Source organism: Schistocerca gregaria, chromosome X (genome assembly GCF_023897955.1).
Source record: "Schistocerca gregaria isolate iqSchGreg1 chromosome X, iqSchGreg1.2, whole genome shotgun sequence".
In the NCBI taxonomy this organism is placed as follows: domain Eukaryota; kingdom Metazoa; phylum Arthropoda; class Insecta; order Orthoptera; family Acrididae; genus Schistocerca; species Schistocerca gregaria.
The window spans coordinates 790,164,733-790,184,756 of NC_064931.1; the positions used below are offsets into that span (position 1 = coordinate 790,164,733).

The following is a 20,024-nucleotide window of genomic DNA, read 5'->3' on the forward strand; positions in this document are numbered from 1 at the left end:
AGTTAAAACCCTTGATGATGTACTCTGTGATCCGGAGAACTTGCAGTTGAGCAGAGAGGTGTGAGGTAAATCCACACTGTTCGGGACGGATCGTCCCGGCTGCTGCCAGAGGCTGGGAAATGTGGTGGAGTATGAGAGACTACAGAACTTTCGCCATGGTGTTCAGAAAGCTGGTGGGCCTGCTGTTGGTAGGGACTGTAGGGTCCTTAGAAGGCTTTGGTATTGCAATAAGCTTTGCCTGTTTCCACTGCGGAGGGAAAAGGCCACTCTGAAGACAGCAGTTCAATATCCTGGTGAATAGGACCAGGGGTTTACGTGGTAGCCGACGGAGGTGTTCGTTGACGATCCCATCCAGGCCGGGGGCCGAATTACCACGTTTCCTCCGGAGGATTCGGGACACTTCCGCCGTGGACGTAAGGCGAGGGGCTATAAGTGGTGGTCTGAGGGCCACAGCCCTCAGGATACCTTGGTCACCCTGGCGTGGGGTTCAGGACGAGCAGTTGGTTTTGTGCCTCAAGTACATCAGCCAGGGTTTCCCCCACACGAAGGGTATCATACGTGAGACCACCGTCCGTCTGGACGGGGTGGTGGGTCCGCAAGGTGGTACGACGCAGGACTCGGACGACAGCCCAATCCGATTTATGCTGAAGGAGAAAGGTGGACTTCCTATCCTCCCACTGTTCCAACTTCCAATCCGCTAGGCGGCGACCGAACTCCCGTTGGAGATGCTTAATGCGGCGCCTGTCCCGACGGTCACGGCATTGTTTCCACCGGCGGCGGTAGCGGACTGGGCTCAGTGCACGAACGTTTGAACTTAAATACCGCCGTCGCCGGAGCTCTAGACAGGTGATGCTTGCATCTCGTCGACAAGCGGCGTAATCATTCGTGGCTGCGCCCTCGTGCCGCAGCGGCGGCTGCTAGAAACGCGGCGGCCTATGGCCCGTCTCACACAGAGTAAGATTCTCCACAAATTTGCTAGATGGGTCAAATTACTGTCGGCTAGAAGGTGGGGGTGACGGCTACCGCGTATGCTACGTCTCTAACACAATGTATGGGTCGGCACGGAAGCTGGCTTGCTTGCTAGACTCCGTGAACTGCAGGACGCGCAAGCTGGCTGAACTGCTGACTTTCTCAAACGACTGTGAAGAAACAATATGGTAAACATTTTTATTCCCGCACATCTTACAGCTTCATTAGTCAGCTCTATGGTGAACTGCCTATAATTTCGTTAATGGCCATATTTATTGTGATATTTTAGGACTAACTACACTACTGCAAGAATGTTGGGAATTAGTGTTTGGTCCATGTTAGGTCATATACTGATCTGAATGTAATGTAGAAATTGCAATGAAGAAATTGCAAAAAGGTGTGAATTTAAGAAGATGGGACCTGGATAAACTGAGTAAACCAGAGGTTGTACAGAGATTCAGGGACAGCATAAGGGAAAAATTGGCAGGAATGGGGGAAAGAAGTACAGTAGCTCTGAGGGATGAAATAGTGATGGCAGCAGAGGATCAAGTAGGTAAAAAGACGAGGGCTAGTAGAAATCCTAGGGTAACAGAAGGAATATTGAATTTAATTGATGAAAGGAGATAATATAAAAACGCAGTAATTGAAGCAGGCAAAAGGGAATACAAACGTCTCAAAAATGAGATCGACAGAATGTCCAAAATGGCTAAGCAGGAATGGATAGAGGATAAATGTAAGGCTGTAGAGGCTTATCTCACTAGGGGTAAGATAGACACAGCCTACAGGAAAATTAAAGAGACCTTTGGAGAAAAGAGAGCCACTTGTATGAATATCAAGAGCTCAGGTGGAAACCCAGTTCTAAGCAAAGAGGGGAAAGCAGAAAGGTGGAAGGAGTATATAGAGGGTCTATACAAGGGCGATGTACTTGAGGACAATATTTTGGAAATGAAAGAGGATGTAGATGAGGATGAAATGGGAGATACGATACTGCGTGAAGAGTTTGACAGAGAACTGTAAGACCCGAGTCGAAACAAGGCCTCGGGAGTAGACAACATTCCATTAGAACTACTGACGGCCTTGGTAGGGCCAGTCCTGACAAAACTCAACCATCTGGTAAGCAAGATGTACGAGACAGGCGAAATACCCTCAGACTTCAAGAAGAATATAATAATTCCAATCCCAAAGGAAGCAGTTGTTGACAGATGTGAAAATTACCGAACTATCAGTTTAATAAGTCACAGCTGCAAAATACTAACGCGAATTATTTACAGACGAATGGAAAAACTGGTAGAAGCCGACCTCGGCGAAGATCAGTTTGGATTCCGTAGAAATGTTGGAACACGTGAGGCAATACTGACCTTACGACTTATCGTAGAAGAAAGAGTAAGAAAAGGCAAACCTACGTTTCTAGTATTTGTAGACTTAGAGAAAGCTTTTGACAATGTTGACAGGAATACTCTCTTTCAAATTCTGAAGGTGGCAGGGGTAAAATACAGGAAGCGAAAGGCTATTTACAATTTGTACAGAAACCAGATGGCAGTTATAGGAGTCGAGGGACATGAAAGGGAAGCAGTTGTTGGGAAGGGAGTAAGACAGGGTTGAAGCTTCTCCCCGATGTTATTCAATCTGTATATTGAGCAAGCAGTAAAGGGAACAAAAGAAAAATTTGGAGTAGGTATTAAAATCCAGGGAGAAGCAATAAAAAGTTTGAGGTTCGCCGAAGACATTGTAATTCTGTCAGAGACAGCAAAGCACTTGGAAGAGCAGTTGAACGGAATGGACAGTGTCTTGAACGGAGGGAATAATATGAACATCAACAAGAGCAAAACGAGGATATGGAATGTAGTCGAATTAAGTCGGGTGCTGCTAAAGGAATTAGATTAGGAAATGAGACACTTAAAGTAGCAAAGGAATTTAGCTATTTGGGGAGCAAAATGACTGATGATGGTCGAAGTAGAGAGGATGTAAAATGTAGACTGACAATGGCAAGGAAAGCGTTTCTGAAGAAGAGAAATTTGTTAACATCGAGTATAGATTTAAGTGTCAGGAAGTCGTTTCTGAAAGTATTTGTATGGAGTGTAGCCATGTATGGAAGTGAAACGTGGACAATAAATATTTTGGACAAGAAGAGAATAGAAGCTGTCGAAATGTGGTGCTACAGAACAATGTTGAAGATCACGTGGGTAGATCACGAACTAATGAGGAGGTATTGAATAGGATTGGGGAGAAGAGAAGTTTGTGGCACAACTTGACTAGAAGAAGGGATCGGTTGGTAGGACATGTCTTGAGGCATCGAGGGATCACAAATTTCGCTTTGGAGGGCAGTGTGAAGGGTAAAAATCGTAGAGGGAGACCAAGAGATGAATACACTTAGCAGATTCAGAAGGATGTAGGTTGCAGTAAGTACTGGGAGATGAAGAAGCTTGCACAGGATAGAGTAGCACGGTGAGCTGCATCAAACCAGTCTGAGGACTGAAGACTACAACAACAATGTAATGTAGGTAAGGTATTGAATTTTTCTTTAAACTTTGGAATACTGGTACCTAATACCTGTCTCGACGAACTGGATCGTGTGTATAGCGCTTCGTCCGGAGCTCGCGCACTGGTAAATGGAAATGAGAGTTTGGCGTCGTTGGCCGGGACTCCCCTGACGGGGCAGGTCCGGCCGCCTTGGTGCAAGTCTTATTGCATTCGACGCCACATTGGGCGACCTGCGCGCCGGATTGGGATGAAATGATGATGAAGACAACACAACACCCAGTCTCTGAGAGGAGAAAATCCCCGACCCAGCCGGGAATCGAACCCGGGCCCCTTAGGACGGCAGTCCGACACGCTGAACTTTTTTTTTTATTCTCATGTTTTTTCACTTTTGTTCGTTGCATCTGTTCGGGGCGGATGTCGTAACACACACGTCAAACTTCGTTGTTCATCGATGTACTTAGTTGTGGTTTTCTTTATATTTTTTTCTTATTTATTACAGAGTGCAGGTAACCCTCTGACCGAACACGCTGAGTTACCGTTCCGCCACCATTCAACTATCGGGGCGGACTCGTCCACCAGTGAAAAAGCCAGAATGGAATATTCACATAATTCCTCGTATCTTGTAAATGGGCAGTAACAGTACGCAGAAAAGAGTATTTCGCTGCATGATTAATATGTGAAACTTCCATAACTGCACCGACATAACTGAAGCGAATATAGGCTTTTTTCAGAGAAATGATGTAAAATTTAAGCGCCATTGATAGCTGGTGAAAAGAGAATTACTTTGAATTTAGAACATTATCTATGAGGAGCTTTTACTTGTTTTTTATACCAAGAAGGGGCATTTTCGTAAACTATTGACTCGTCTTTCCGTCAGTTGCTGTTTTATTATTCTTTCGCAGTTTCAACCGCATTAGAATGTTAGTGACATGAATATCTACAGACTCTGCGGTGTTTTGGCGAAAGAAGTAGATTTAGACATGGCAACAAGGGAATTTAACGTATTACTCAAAACACGCCTCTGAAAATGTGTCTCTGAAGAAAATTAGTGGGAATAAGAAGTCTGGCGAAAATAAATCGATATTCTATTGATGTTTTAGTGGAACCCAATAATCTGGTGGGTTTCTAGTAATGAACGTTGCGGACAGACACTGGCCGAAGTATTTTAGTGCTACATGTCAATAATCTGAGAAATACGAAAACGTTTAAATTTGCAAAATCCATTCAACTATCTATCAAGGTGTAAGCAGATTACCAATATCTTTGACAAACGAAAACATGTTTGTGGTGAAAAAGTGCAATCCCTCTTTCTGTAGAGGGATAGGATAAAAAAGATGGCATGGTATGTGCTGTTAATTGTTTTCATATTTCTTAGATTACTGAAATATAGAAATAAAATCCGTTACCCAGTTGCAATCGATATCATTTATTATTAAAAATACACTGGGATATAAGATTTCACCGAAATGTGAAGAGAAGTAACGAATTATTTTCCCAAAACCTATTATCACCCTCATTTTTCTTCAGTTAAACGTTAACAGTGAAGAATTTTGAGTAAAATGTATGACTCCTTGTTGTCAATTTAATTGGTTTCTTTCACTAAAATACAGATGAGTTTATATTCGTCTCACTAACATTCTAACGCAATTGAAACTGCGACAGAATCATAAAATAGCAGCTGATGTATAGACATGTCAGTAGTTTATGCAAATGCTCGTTCTTGGTACAAAAATAAACTGTAATATCTTCAGACATATTGCTCCCAAGTCACAGTAATTCGCCTTTCACCAGCCATGGATGGCGCTTAAATATTACATTATATCCTTAAAAAAATATGTAGTCGCTTGAATATCGCGGTAGACATCGAAGTTTCGCATATTAATCATATGGTGAAAAACTCTTCCCTTTGCATACCGTCATTATCAAAAAATCTTTTTTCGATTTCTGAAGCAGTTTGTAAGATACGAGGAAGTTTGAGAATATTTTATTCTCTTTTTTTTCGCTGGCACGCGAGCTCGGAACGAACTGCTTTTACGTACGATCCATTTCATGAAGATTGGTGATAAATAACAATATCCTACAACGTTTACAGAAAAAGTCAATACATTCGCTACATTTCATATGCTGCAATATACGACCTAACATGCACCAAACGAAAATTCATACAGACCTCTGTTTTTGGCTGCAAGCTTTCCGTAATTTATACCGTGGTTTACTTAATCCTAAAATATCACAGTAAATAGTACCATTAACGAAGTAATAAGCAATTCATCATGAAGCTGATGAATTAAGCTATAAGATGTGAAAGAATCAATATTTTTTCGAATAGTTTCTTTACAATCGTTTGAGAAAGATTGCAGGTCGGCCGGCGGGCGCGTGACGTTGTGTTTGGTCTCGAGGGTTAAGTGACACTGTATCATATTTCCCATCTTTTAAGCTGTGACGTCAGATGCCAGGCAGGACTCCTGATTGGCCTGATCAGGCAGCATGGAGGGAACCGACTAAGTCTGACAAGAAAAATAGCACCAGGCCTGTCACGGGAAACATACACTGTTCCCCGGTTAGCAGACGACATGAGTGTGCAAGTAAAACTACAGCGAATCTTATTCTGTGTGAGACGAGCTTGACTGGTGGCGCGCGTATTTGAAAGTGCGGCCGACCGGATAGTGGCCGATACCACAATCTCAGACTCCTTGACCCAAAACAAATGGAATGAAACACGCATGCCTGTCGCAACTTCGATGAAATGAAAAATGCGCACAATTCGTTTCTCCAAAAAATAAAATAAAATAAATAAAAATTTAAGGAAATAAAATAAATCGATGGTGACGAGACCTGGTGTTACCAATATGAACCTTCTCCAAAATAATGAAGTGCAGAAATTCACTTTGACCACATAACTAACACTCAAGTGATTGTAAAGAGTGAGTCGTGCAAGATCCCAAAGAAGGCCTATTCTGACAGTTTCACATGTCTGTATGAACGTTCTGTGAACTGTACGAAACTGAGGGGAGACTGTGTAGAACATCTGAAGCATTAAAACTGTTACGGTGTAAAGTGCAGCACCGGAACGCCAGTCGCTAACGAGAAAGCAGAGAGGGCTGTGAAGATGTCAGCCAATCGTACGCTGACGTCTTCTTCACTGCCCTCTCTGCTATCTCGTTCCCGACTGGCGTGCCGGAGCTTGACTTTACGCCATAACAAAAACTATTATCTTAACTTCTCTCTATTTTCTATTAAACCAATCTTAAAACATTTTGGACTTACAGTATATTTTCTACTGAACAGTGCCATGTACTAGTGCCAACTGCCGATTTGAACCTCATGCTGAAAATGAGGGGCCATCAACCTGCATCCAGGTGGCATTACTAGAAAGTGAGAGGCGTAATCTATTAAACTGAAATGCACTTCTCATGAGGCATATGACGAAACACACATTTCATTAAAATATCACTTCCCAGATACAGTGTTGTGCATTATAAAATCAATTTCATCACTAAAAATTGTATGCTCAGTACGTGTATAAATGACTCATTTTGTGAAAAACTGCACACTGTAAAAATCTACAGAGATATGGTTCCAATGTTTCGTCAAACAAAGACTGAGATACTTTTTTCGCTTATCACAAGCAACGTAACAGTTAGAAATTAAAAGACTGGACAGACGGATCTCAGTGTCATCATTATTAGCGTTTATTGGAATTTACATCCATAGGTTACACATAGGAAACATTTGAAATTTTTACATAAAAAAAACTTAAAATGTCCTAAAATGTACATAAGATATGACCTTTCTGTCACGTAAGTTAGTATCTAACAATATAGATCCTTCCTTCATCTATTACTAATTTTATGTTAATGTTTTTTATTCGAATTCTACTTATTACTATATATGAGCTGAGCCATTTACAGTCATCTAATACTCGTAATATCATTTCACAAGACAAAAATTCACAGTATGTACATGAAAATTATAGAAACTTGGTACATGAAAATTATGGAAGCTTGCAGTTTCTGATTGAAACACATAACTACAAAGTAAATCGTATATTTTGACATTCTAAACGGAACTCTTTCTTCCAGGTTTGGTTCGTAGCAGAGACGGAAGTCGAGATGACACAGGGACCCATTACATGAACTTACCATCTCCAAACGTCCAACACGAAGTAAGTATATGAAGTTATGTGACGGTTCACTGAATGTGTTACTGAATGTAAAGGCATAACCATATTTTGTATCATTTTCATGTAATATGCTGTGTAGGTAGTTTAAAAAATTGCTATCTCTTGTATGAGAATGAATTGTTGTATAGTGCCTTACGCAGTTAAAATGCTCCCAGCTGAGAGTCAGAGATTTGTCTTCTTCTTGCAAGGAAGACTTCCCAGAAACTTAAATTTCTGGTGATTGGTAGAACTTAATAGGAAATTTGGAAGTACAATTCTCATCAACCCGAACGTCGATTCGTGCACAAAGGATGAGTGATCCTACTGGATGCGATATGCCCTAACATTTCACCAAACTGTGAATTGATTGAAACAAGCATTTATAGGGAGACCTACAGTTTAATGCGAACTCCGAATCACGCTGCAGTTTAGTTTTTCTCGTATATGTATATATATGATTACCAGAGGTGAAAGAAACCGTAAATGGCAGGAAAAATATCATTGGGACAACTGACGACTGAATCCCAAGTCATGGGATGTGTAGCTCTATCCTAGCGCTACTAGCCACGACTGACCATTTAATATTATAAAAATTATTCCATTCCATCTTGGCGTGGTGGTTCAGCAACATTATTATTGCTACTGTTTAAAAAAACAGTCTTGGATTGCACAATGTTCTTTATTAACTCAAGAACGACACGTTTGTCCGGTACAGTATGATCACATTACGTTACAAAATCAGAAATTTTCTGCCAAAAACATCCATCAGATAAAAGATGATACCGAATAAAATGTTAAAAGGCAACCTAATGGAGGCGACGACAGGCATTGCAAGGCGGAACAGGACCTCGTGCGCAAACTGTAAACACAGCTGTACACTAGAATGGAGCCAGAGGCCCGTCCATATTCACATAGAGCACACATATGAACAGAGTAGCAGATTCGGCAGATAATCTGATTTTTTTTAACATAACCTCATAATGCCCGGTCTGGGCACAACGCGTCGGTCTTCAGTTGACAAAGAACACTGTGCAAGCTACGACTGTCTTTTAAATAGTATTTAATATTAAACATCAAAGTGTAGACCATACAGTTACACGTACCAGGTATAGTGGTTCTGACACAGCGAAATAAGCAAGGCCCAAATGAAACACGATATTATTATTAATTTATTACTATATTTACATCTTTTGTCAGTCATTCAGTATTTATCATATGACACACTAACAAAGTTATTTACAACAGTTTTTCACATAAATTATCAAGAAAATTGTTTACAACAGTGACATATAAAACAGAGGAAAAAAGTATTGTTTCGTCCAATCACTTGAGTCGCTATTGTCAAATTCTCCATCCCAGTATAATGGATGCTGTGCAATTTTATTTCTCAAGAACCCTGACGCCAGGCACCGCACATCTTGAGGCAGTGTGCTGAACATTTTTAGAGCTTACACTTCAGACAGTCGACAGATATTCTAATGTTTCTTTTTTTGCGTTGTGTTGTAACTGTTTACTTCCTGTTTCACGGTGAAATCCTTTAGACAGCTTGGTATTCCTGTGTTTCTCTCGATGTGAATGCAATAGTGTAGTATTTCGTGCTTTATGCTGAAAACCCTTTGGTTTGCGTATCAAGGACGGTTGGTGTCGTCTATCGTCGACCTTTTTGCGGTTTCTTAGGTACTTGCCTCGTATCTTTGAGCAAATGTTTGTCACATATCAATTTTCTCCTTTGGGACTAAATGTGCCAACATCTCCTAACTGAACATACGCTTAGAGCGGTACTTTACACAACACTTCCCTCTAATAATTCGTGCCACTTTTCAGAGCAAATGAAACCAAACATCAGATAGTCATGAGCCCCATGTCCAACAATGGACCTCCGTGAGTAACAACAAATTACAGTAATATAAAATATATATGGATAATAAAAATTTCAGTAATCATGTAACAGTGACCTCGTAGTGTTTCGCAGGGGAATTCTTGTGCGGAAAGTTCTCTATTGCTAAGCTGTGTCAGTTCGGTGGCTGATCCACAGCTGTCGGCGAATTTCATGCCTATGAAGGACAGAAGTAAAAAAACTTACTGCCCGATGTTTCAGCATTCCCTATATTCGTACATTTTTTTTTAAGTATCTCACATTCTTGGTCAAAACCAGGAAAGTCCTATATCATATGTATACGGATAAATATTTGTTAAGACATGAGCTACTTTACGTCTACAGAGAACGTTGTTACTCAGACGTGTAGGCTTCGCTGTTGACGTTCATTGCTCGTCTCTTACTGGCGGTACTTACCTCTGTATTTACCGTTCTGACAGTGGCGCTGTCGCCAACCGTAGCACTTACAGCTGTGTACTGCATCACACATTCCCTAGGCATCACATCAGAACAAGACAAGTGATCCGATGGAGTGTGAACAACGTAAATAGTGATAAAGGCTCACATTATGTTAAGTGACAATTGTCAGATACGGTGTTATTCTGTGTGGGATAACTGTATACCTCGGACAATTGGAACACTCGGTATGAGGGAACAAGTGTTGTAACACCAACAAGCTGCATTAGATTTCTGTCAATAAAATCTAAGGCAAAATGCATACGGTTCGCAGCTGAATTAACGGTCACAATGCCCACATACTACTAGAGACGGAAAGTTGGTTGAAACCAGAGGTAAACAGTAATGAAATTCTAAACTCAGATTGGAATGTATACCGCAGAGACAGGCTGGACAGTGAAGAGGGAGGCGTGTTTATAGCGGTAAAAAGTGCAAAAGTGTCGAAGGAAATTGACGGAGATAAAAAATGAGAAATAATTTGGGTGAAGGTCACGGTTAAAGCAGACTCAAATATGGTAATTGGATGTCTCTATAGACCCCTTGGCTAAGCAGCTGTTGTGGCAGAACACCCGAAGGAAAATTTGGAAAATATTTAGAGTAGATTTCCCCACCATGTTATAGTTTTGGGTGGAGATTTTAATTTACCACATATAGACTGGGAGACTCAGACGTTTATAACGGGTGGCAGGGACAAAGAAGTCAGTGAAATTTTTTTAAGTGCATTATCTGAAAACTACCTTGTACAGATAAACAGAGAACCGACTCGTGGTGATAACATATTAGACCTTCTGGTGACAAACAGACCAGAACTATTTGAAACAGTTAGCGGAGAACAGGGATTGAGCGGTGATATCAGCCGTAAATAGAAATATTAAAAAAGGTAGGAAGATTTTTCCGTTTAGCAGAAATGACAAAAGAGCAGATTTCAAATTACTTGACGGCTCAACAGCTCAACACAAAAGTTTTATCTCAAGTACAGATAGTGTTCAGGATCAGTGGATAAAGCTCAAACCCCTCGCACAATGTGCATTAGATGAGCATGTGCCAAGCAAGATCGTAAGAGTTGGAAAAAAGCCACCGTGGTACAACAACGGCGTTTGAAAACTGCTGCGGAAGCAAAGGGAACTTCACAGCAAACATAAACATAGCCAAAGCCTTGCAGACAAACAAAAATTACATGAACCGAAATGCAGTGTGAGGAGGGCTATGCGAGAGGCGTTCAATGAATTCGAAAGTAAAGTTCTATGTACTGACTACCTAAGAAATTTTGGTCTTATGTCAAAGCGGTAGGTGGATCCAAACAAAATGTCCAGAGACTCTGTGACAAAATTGGTACTGAAACAGAGGATGACAGACTAAAGGCCGAAATACTAAATGCCTTTTTCCAAAGCTGTTTCACAGAGGAAGACTGCACTGTAGTTCCTTCTGTAGATTGTTGCACAGATGACAAAATGTTAGATATCAAAATAGATCACGGAGGGATAGAAAAACAATTAAAGTCGCTCAAACGAGGCAAGGCCGCTGGATTTGATGGGATACCAGTTCGATTTTACACAGAGTAAGCGAAGGAATTTGCCCCCTTCTTGCAGCGATGTACCGTAGGCCTCTAGAACAGCATAGCGTTCCAAAAGATTGGAAAAGGGCGCAGCTCATCCCCGTTTTCAAGAAGGGACGTCGAACAGATGTGCAGAACTATAGCCCTATATCTCTAACGTCGATCACTTGTAGAATTTCGGAACACGTATTATGTTCGAATATAATGACTTTTCTGGAGACTACTCTTTAGGAATCAGCATGGGTTTCGAAAAAGGTGATAGCGTGAAACCCAGCTCGTGCTATTCGTCCACGAGACTCAGAGGACCATAAACACGGGTTCCCAGGTAGATGCCGTGTTTCTTGACTTCCGCAAAGCGTTTGACACAGTTCCCCACAGTCGATTAATGAACAAAGTAAGAGCATATGGACTAGCAGACCAATTGTGTGATAGGATTGAAGAGTTCGTAGATAACAGAACGCAGTATGTCATTCTCAATGGATAGAAGTCTTCTGAAGTAAGAGTCATTTCAGGTGTGGCGTAGGGGAGTGTCGTCGGACCGTTGCTATTCACAATATATATAAATGACGTTGTGGATAACTTCGGACGTTCACTGAGGCTTTCTGCGGATGATGCTGTAGTATATCGAGAGGTTGTAACAATAGAAAATTGTACTGAATTGCAGGAGGATCTGCAACGCATTGACACATGGTGCAGGGTAAGGCAACTCAATCTCAATGTAGACAAGTGTAATGTGCTGCGAATACATAGAAGGAAAGATCCTTTATCAATATAACAGATCAGCAACTGCAACCAGTTAATTCCATAAATTATCTAGGAGTAGGCATTAGGAGTAATTTAAAATGTTGTTGTTGTTGTGGTCTTCAGTCCTGAAACTGGTTTGATGCAGCTCTCCATGCTACTCTATCCTGTGCAAGCTTCTTCATCTCCCAGTACCTACTGCAACCTACATCCTTCTGAATCTGCTTAGTGCATTCATCTCTTGGTCTCCCTCTACAATTTTTACCCTCCACGCTGCCCTCCAATACTAAATTGGTGACTCCTTGATGCCTCAGAACATGTCCTACCAACCGATCCCTTCTTCTGGTCAAGTTGTGCCAGAAACTTCTCTTCTCCCCAATCCTATTCAATACCTCCTCATTAGTTACGTGATCTACCCACCCCATCTTCAGCATTCTTCTGTAAAACCACATTTCGAAAGCTTCTATTCTCTTCTTGTCCAAACTATTAATCGTCCATGTTTCACTTCCATACATCGCAACACTCCATACAAATACTTTCAGAAACGACTTCCTGACACTTAAATCTCTACTCGATGTTAAAAAATTTCTCTTCTTCGGAAACGCTTTCCTTGCCATTGCCAGTCTACATTTTATATCCTCTCTACTTCGACCATCATCAGTTATTTTGCTCCCCAAATAGCAAAACTCATTTACTACTTTAAGTGTCTCATTTCCTAATTTAATTCCCTCAGCATCACCCGACTTAATTCGATTACATTCCATTATCTTTGTTTTGCTTTTGTTGATGTTCATCTTATATCCTCCTTTCGAGACACAGTCCATTCCATTCAACTGCTCTTCCAAGTCCTTTGCTGTCTCTGACAGAATTACAATGTCATTTTATTTCTTCTCCATGGATTTTAATACCTACTCCGAATGTTTCTTTTGTTTCCTTTACTGCTTGCTCAATATACAGATTGAATAACATCGGGGAGAGGCCACAACCCTGTCTCACTCCCTTCCTAACCACTGCTTCCCTTTCATGCTCCTCGACTTTTATAAACTGCCATCTGCTTTCTGCACAAATTGTAAATAGCCTTTCGCTCCCTGTATTTTACTCCTGCCACCTTTAGAATTTGAAAGAGAGTATTCCTGTCAACATTGTCAAAAGCTTTCTCTACGTCTACAAATGCTAGAAACGTATGTTTACCTTTCCTTAATCTTTCTTCTAAGATACGTCGTAAGGTCAGTATTGCCTCACGTGTTCCAGTGTTTCTACGGAATCCAAACTGATCTTCCCCGAGGTCGGCTTCTACTAGTTTTTCCATTCGTCTGTAAAGAATTCGTGTTAGTATTTTGCAGCTGTGGCTTATTAAACTGATTGTTCGGTAATTTTCCCAATTGTCAACACCTGCTTTCTTTGGGATTGGAATTATTATATTCTTCTTGAAGCCTGAGGGTATTTCGCCTGTCTCATACATCTTGCTCACCAGATGGTAGAGTTTTGTAAGGACTGGCTCTCCCAAGGCCGTCAGTAGTTCCAATGGAATGTTGTTTACTTCGGGGGCCTTGTTTCGAATCAGGTATTTCAGTGCTCTGTCAAACTCTTCCCGCAGTATCGTATCTCCCTTTTCGTCTTCATCTGCATCCCCTTCCATTTCCACAATATTTTCCTAAAGTACATCGCTCTTGTATAGACAATCTATATACGCCTTCCACCTTTCTGCTTTCCCTTCATTGCTTAGAACTGGGTTTCCATCTGAGCTCTTGATGTTCATACAAGTGGTTCTCTTATCTCCAGAGGTCTCTTTAATTTTCCTGTAGGCAGTATCTATCTTACCCCTAGTGAGATAAGCCTCTACAGTCTTACATTTGTCCTCTAGCCATCCCTGCTTAGCCATTTTGCACTTCCTGTCCATCTGGTTTATGAGACATTTGTATTCCTTTTTGCCTGATTAATTTACTGCTTTTTTATATTTTCTCCTTTCATCAATTAAATTCAATATTCCTTCTGTTACCCAAGGATTTCTACTAGCCCTCGTCTTTTTACCTATTTGATCCTCTGCTGCCTTCACTACTTCATCTCTCAAAGCACCCATTCTTCTACTACTGCATGTCTTTCCCTCATTCCTGTCAGTTGTTCCCTTATGCTCTCCGTGAAACTCTGTACAACCTCTGGTTCTTTCAGTTTATCCAGAGATTAGAGCCCACACAGAGGCATACTGACAATCTTTCTTTTTACGAAGAATACGAGAGTGGAACATAAGGGAGAACCAATAGAGGTATTCAAGGTACTCTCCGCCCCACACCGTCAGGTGACTTGCGGAGTATGGATGTAGATGTAGACGTAGATGTAGAATTGTGCCTTTATTTACGGATAAGGCGGGACTCAAACTTTGTCTGCAGATGAACATCCTCGAGTGATCACGAAAGCGTGGTATCCGGCTAGCTGTATTATCAGTATGTAAGCAGGTAATGTGAGTGAATGACTCATAGAGCCATAGAAATTACTAGGCAAGTTAACAGTGCAGCTTATCACTAAATTCTGTGTGACAATTAATTCGCACTTTTAGAAAAAGACAACACTTTTGAAAAAAGACAACAGATATGCTTTATGCACAGTGGGGCCTCACATTTTCTACGCCTCGCACGAATGTACTAACAAATGTTCAAATGTGTGTGAATTCCTAAGGGACCAAACTGCTGAGGTCATCAGTCCCTAGGCTTACACACTACTTAAACTAACTTACGCTAAGAACAACACACACCCATGCCCGAGGGAGGACTCAAACGTCCGGCGGGAGGTATTTAACAAAAAGATGTGATATGTGATGTACTAGTAGAGGCAATCAAGGTGTGAACAAATCCAACATCAGCCAAGCGTGTTATAAAGAGCTAATGAGTCGTTTAGAATGGCTGAAGGACATTGAAGAATGAATGGTAACCATACTGAGTACCTCCTGTATCATCAGAGATGGATGAATATCATTGCACAGAATGGCCCATACGACAACAAGTATTTATTTCCAAACATATGTTCACAGAACAGTTTTCCTAGTTGTGACGAATATACCAAAACATAAGTATCGCCTGGAAAGCACCTACAATTCTGCAGAGGTAGGTTTGCTGAAACGCAGTATCTGGATACGCTAGTGGTCGGAAATTAGTACCCCACCCGTCGATGGGTAAATTACTGAATTGACATAGCTTAACAACCGAGAAAGTTTTAATTGTCCGTCAAACAAAATACACTTTGCTTAATAAGAAGTGTCCCGGACGTTTTTAGAACGGACTATAATTTTGGTGAAACTGGAAAAAAAACATTTCTTGGTTGTGATTAAGGATAACGTTTTAGTTTTGTCGTTCTCGAAGAACCCAGTTTAAAACTGATCCTCCTGCATTAATTGAGTGCAACTTTTTGCATAACGGGATTAATTTTGTTGCTAGAAAACTGAAGATATGAAAGAGTGCATCTATAGCCGTTCCGTTGAGCACACTAGCCTACATCACACATTGGAAAAATTAACAGTGTTTTATTGGTGGTCGCTGCAGTATCTTTTTATCCTGCGCCGGATGGTCCGAATACCATAATAACTGGTATTCCGACTAGGCAAAGTGCTTAGTGGCGTGCATTTGCTTTTCTTTGTGCCAATAATTCTTTCTTTCTTTTGCTGTGGGCTTCCTTTCTTTCTTGAGACCACGTTCTTCCAGTCTTTGGTTTCTCCTCTTGGCCAACTTGCCACTTATGAATTTTGGATCTGAAGATTTCCCTGTTTTGGATATCCTCTCGTGTAATTCCTGTTAGTTTCAGATCTGTTTTGATTTCGTCAATCCATTTCATTTGATCTGTTTTAGATTTACTCCTGTTTTCATAGAATTGAACTATTTGCTTTGTAAGTCTCTCCGGATTGATTCTTTTGATGTGTCCATAGATTCTTAATCTGCGTTTTCTAATGTCACTGTTAATATTAGAGTATTGTTTGATTTCCTGTTTCCTTTGAGCCGATACTGTTCATCTACAAGTTGTAGGCCTAATTTTTTTTCTTATTATCTTCCGTTCCTTTTTCTGAATGTCTTCTATGTCTGTTTTCCTGTTTGAAATTAGTATCTTTGATTCATATAGACATTCTGGTTTTATAACGGTATTGTAATGTCGTAGTTTAGTGTGATTGGAGACACATTTTTTACTGTAGATATTTTGAGTGGGTCGATAAGCAATGTCCATCTTTTGGCGTCTGACTTCCTTAGCTTTCGTTCCTATTCCATTTTCCTCAATCGTTTCACCGAGATATTTAAATTGTGGAACTCGTTTAATGTTGCCTTATTTTGTCTCCACGAATTTTTGTGCTTGTTTGTTGCAAGTCGTATATTCTGTCTTTTCAAAACATACTTGCAGGTCAACTTCTTCCGCTGTTTCTTTCGGGAGTTCAATCTGTTTTTTGGCTGTTGAAATATCACGAATTAAGATGGCTAGATCATCTACAAATGCTAAGCAATCTACTGTTAACTTTCCTCTGCCGAGAGTAATTGATTGTTCAATCTTGAAGACTCATTTAAGTTTGCGCCAGTCTTGTATCATCTTTACAAGGAAGCAGTTGAACAGTAGTGGAGAGTGTCCTTCTCTTCTCCTTGTCTTACTCCTGTTTTGACCAGAAAAGGTTCAGAGATTTCCCCCATAAATTTGACTTTAGGTTTTCTGTATATCGATGTCTGTTGTATGATTGCAAGTGTTTTCAGATCTAAACCCTGTTCTTTTAATATCTGGAATAATGATTGACGAACAACTGAATCGTGGTCTTTTTTAAAGTCAACAAATGTGCAAACTACATCTTTGGCACTTATTGCCTGAAGTCTTAAGATTAGTTTTAAGTTCAGAATTTGCTCTGGACATGAACGGTCTGGTCTGAATTGTGCCTGATATTCTCCAATTTTTAGTTCTAGTTGTTGTAGTGCTCTATCGAGAAGGCACTGGGATGGAACTTTGTAAGCTACTAATATCAGTGAGATTCCCCTATAGTTGTTTACATCCGATCTATCTCCCTCGTTGTGTTGAGGATGAATTAATGCATTTTTCCAGCCGTCCGGAACTCGTTCTGTTTGCCAAATGTCTTGTATTATTTCGGTCATTTCTTTTATAGTATTTGGGCCTGGTGATTTGAGGATTTCCGCTACGATTTCATCTTCACCTGCAGCTTTATTGTTTTTAAGACATTTGATCTGTTTGGTGATTTCCTCTACATCCCGTGATAATGAGTTTGGGTTTTTGGATTCAGATTCCTGAGGCGGATATTTTGTGTTGTTTCTGGGCAGTTCAGCAGTTTTTAAAATATCTCGCAAGTTCTTCGCAATTTTCTTCATTGTTCAGTGCAAATTGCCGTTTTCCTTTCTTGAAGCAAAGATTTTTCGGGTGATATCGTATGAGTTTTGTTTTGAAATTCTTGTAAAAATTTCGCGTCTTGTTTCGTTCAAAGTCTTTGTCGATTTCAAGTGCAGCTCATTATTATTATTATTATCTCTAAAACGGCTAATATTCCGAATAGCCTATTTGATTAAACTGTCTATTGAAAATCAATTGTTCCGGTTGTACGCCAACGTCGTCTTCCAATTTATCAGCCCACATTTTTTTTTTTTTTTTTTTTTTTTTTTTTTTTTTTTTTTTTTTTTTTTTGAAGATTCAGTGGTATTATAATTTCTCCCTAACATCAGGCCGACCTGTAGTCCAGGTAGCTAGGAGGTGGGGCTGTCGCCTTTAGGTATCCAATCACATCTGTTTCTGTTTTGCTGTTGTCTCTCTCATACGGTTCACATCACTCTGACTGTGGGTTCCCCTCTTCATGTTTTGTAGGATGTCTGCTACGAGGGTCGGCTTACCTACGCCTAATACTCCCTCCTTGCCCCATCCTGCCCCCTAGGTTGTGCATTGCTCTTCGTCTGACTACTGTCCAAGATAATTGTCTGGCTAAAGTGGCCTTGCCAGGAGCTTAAGTATGTAAAACGAGCGTCCTCAATAGGAAAAAAGAGAAATGTTGACATTCGAGTTGTACTGAATATGGAAAATATGACTAACAAAACACAAAAATGTCAGATAATATGGAAAGAAGACATAAGCCATATGCCAGATGAAAGAATTGCTAAAAAGAATGTAAACAAAGAGGCAAAAGATCTTTAGGAAGAACAGTGAAAGGATGGACTGACCAATTTGGAAAGGCGGAACGGACACTGTATAGTATCTATAAACCTTCACACATAAATGGTCCATGCGTGCCTTGCCCAAGGCAACATATCAGATGGGGCTACCTGATATCCACAGATAAAGGTGTTGGCCTAAATGACTGGGCAGACAACCAGGACCTACACCTCCTGTTCGACCCTAAGGACAAATCGACCTTCAAACCAAAGGTCCTCGACGCAGATGCTGATCATTATTATTAGTATTGTTTATTACGAAAGACGTTCAATACTTAACGCAACACTTTTTTTCTCGGCAAATTTCGGTTGAAAAATTTTCTAACGGAGGTTCGTTGCAAGCAGAGAGCTGTCATTGAGTTTTTTTCGACGGAAAACCAGAACATTGCATATATTCATAGGCGATTCCAGAATGTTTACGGAGATCAGGCAGTGAGCAAAAGCACTGTGAATTGTTGGGCGAGGAGCCTGTCATCATCACAACACGATCGCGTATACCAGTCTGACATATCGCGTGCCAGGCGGCCAAATACCCGTGTGATGTTGGGAAGTGCGGACACCCAGACTCGAGGTGATCGACGAATTATAATGAAACACCTTGCTGCACAATTGGACACCTCTGTTGGTAGTGCTGACGCACTCGTCCACCTGTTGGGGTACTCAAAGGTGTGTGCCCACTGCGTTCTTCGCTGCCTAACAGACGACCATAAAGAGCAACGAAGGACCATCTGTGCGGGGCTGATTGTGCGTCACGAAGCTGATAGTGACATTGGTTTCTCGAACATCGTCACAGGCGTTAAAACATGATTTCATCACTTCGAACCGGAAACAAAAGAGCAATGCATTGAGTGGTGCCGCACGACTCACTCCAAAAAAAATGTTGAAAGCCACGCCATGAGGCTGTAGTCATGACGATCGTCTTCTGAGACTCTGTAGGGGTTATTCTGTTGGAAGATCTAACTCATGGTGCAACGACCAACTCTGAAGTGTATTGTGGTAACCTGCGGAAATTTGAGGAACGATATCATTGTGTTCTTTACCAAAAAATGCAAACAAACATCTCTTTCTCCAAGACAACGGAAGGCCTCACACAAGTCTGCGCATCCGAGAGGAGCTCACAGAAATTCATTGGACTGTTACCCTCGTCCACCCTGCAGCCCCTACAACCCGTATCTGGCACCTTCCGGCTTTCATCTGTTTGGTCCAATGAACGAGGCACTCCGCGGAAGCAGTACGTAGATGATGGGGAAGTTACTGACGCAGCAAGACGTTGTCTCCAACGTCGACCAGCAGATGATGATGATGATGATGATGTTTGGATTGTGGAGCGCTCAACTGCGCGGTTACCAGCGCCCGTACAAATTCCCAACCTTTTCTCAGTCCAATCTTACCACTTGCATGAATGATGATGAAATGCTGATGACAACACAAACACCCATTCATCTTAACCCCACCGGGAATCGAACCCGGGACCCCGTGCTCTGAAAGCGAGAACACGACCCCGAGACCACGAGCTGCGGACTCGACCAGTAGAGTGATACCATGAGGGTATACAGACCCTCCCAGAAATGTGTCGTAAGGCCGACGCATTGAATGGAGATTATGTTGAAAAATAAG

General features: G+C 41.1%; 1 protein-coding gene across 1 annotated transcript in view; it reads left to right on the forward strand.

The window, feature by feature from the left end:
• Positions 1-20,024, forward strand: part of LOC126298321 (uncharacterized) — an 897,137-nt gene that overhangs the window by 310,236 nt on the left and 566,877 nt on the right. The window contains exon 3 of the mRNA XM_049989619.1: positions 7,533-7,615. Coding sequence (XP_049845576.1) covers positions 7,533-7,615 — 83 coding nt within the window. The remainder of the gene's footprint in view (positions 1-7,532; positions 7,616-20,024) is intronic.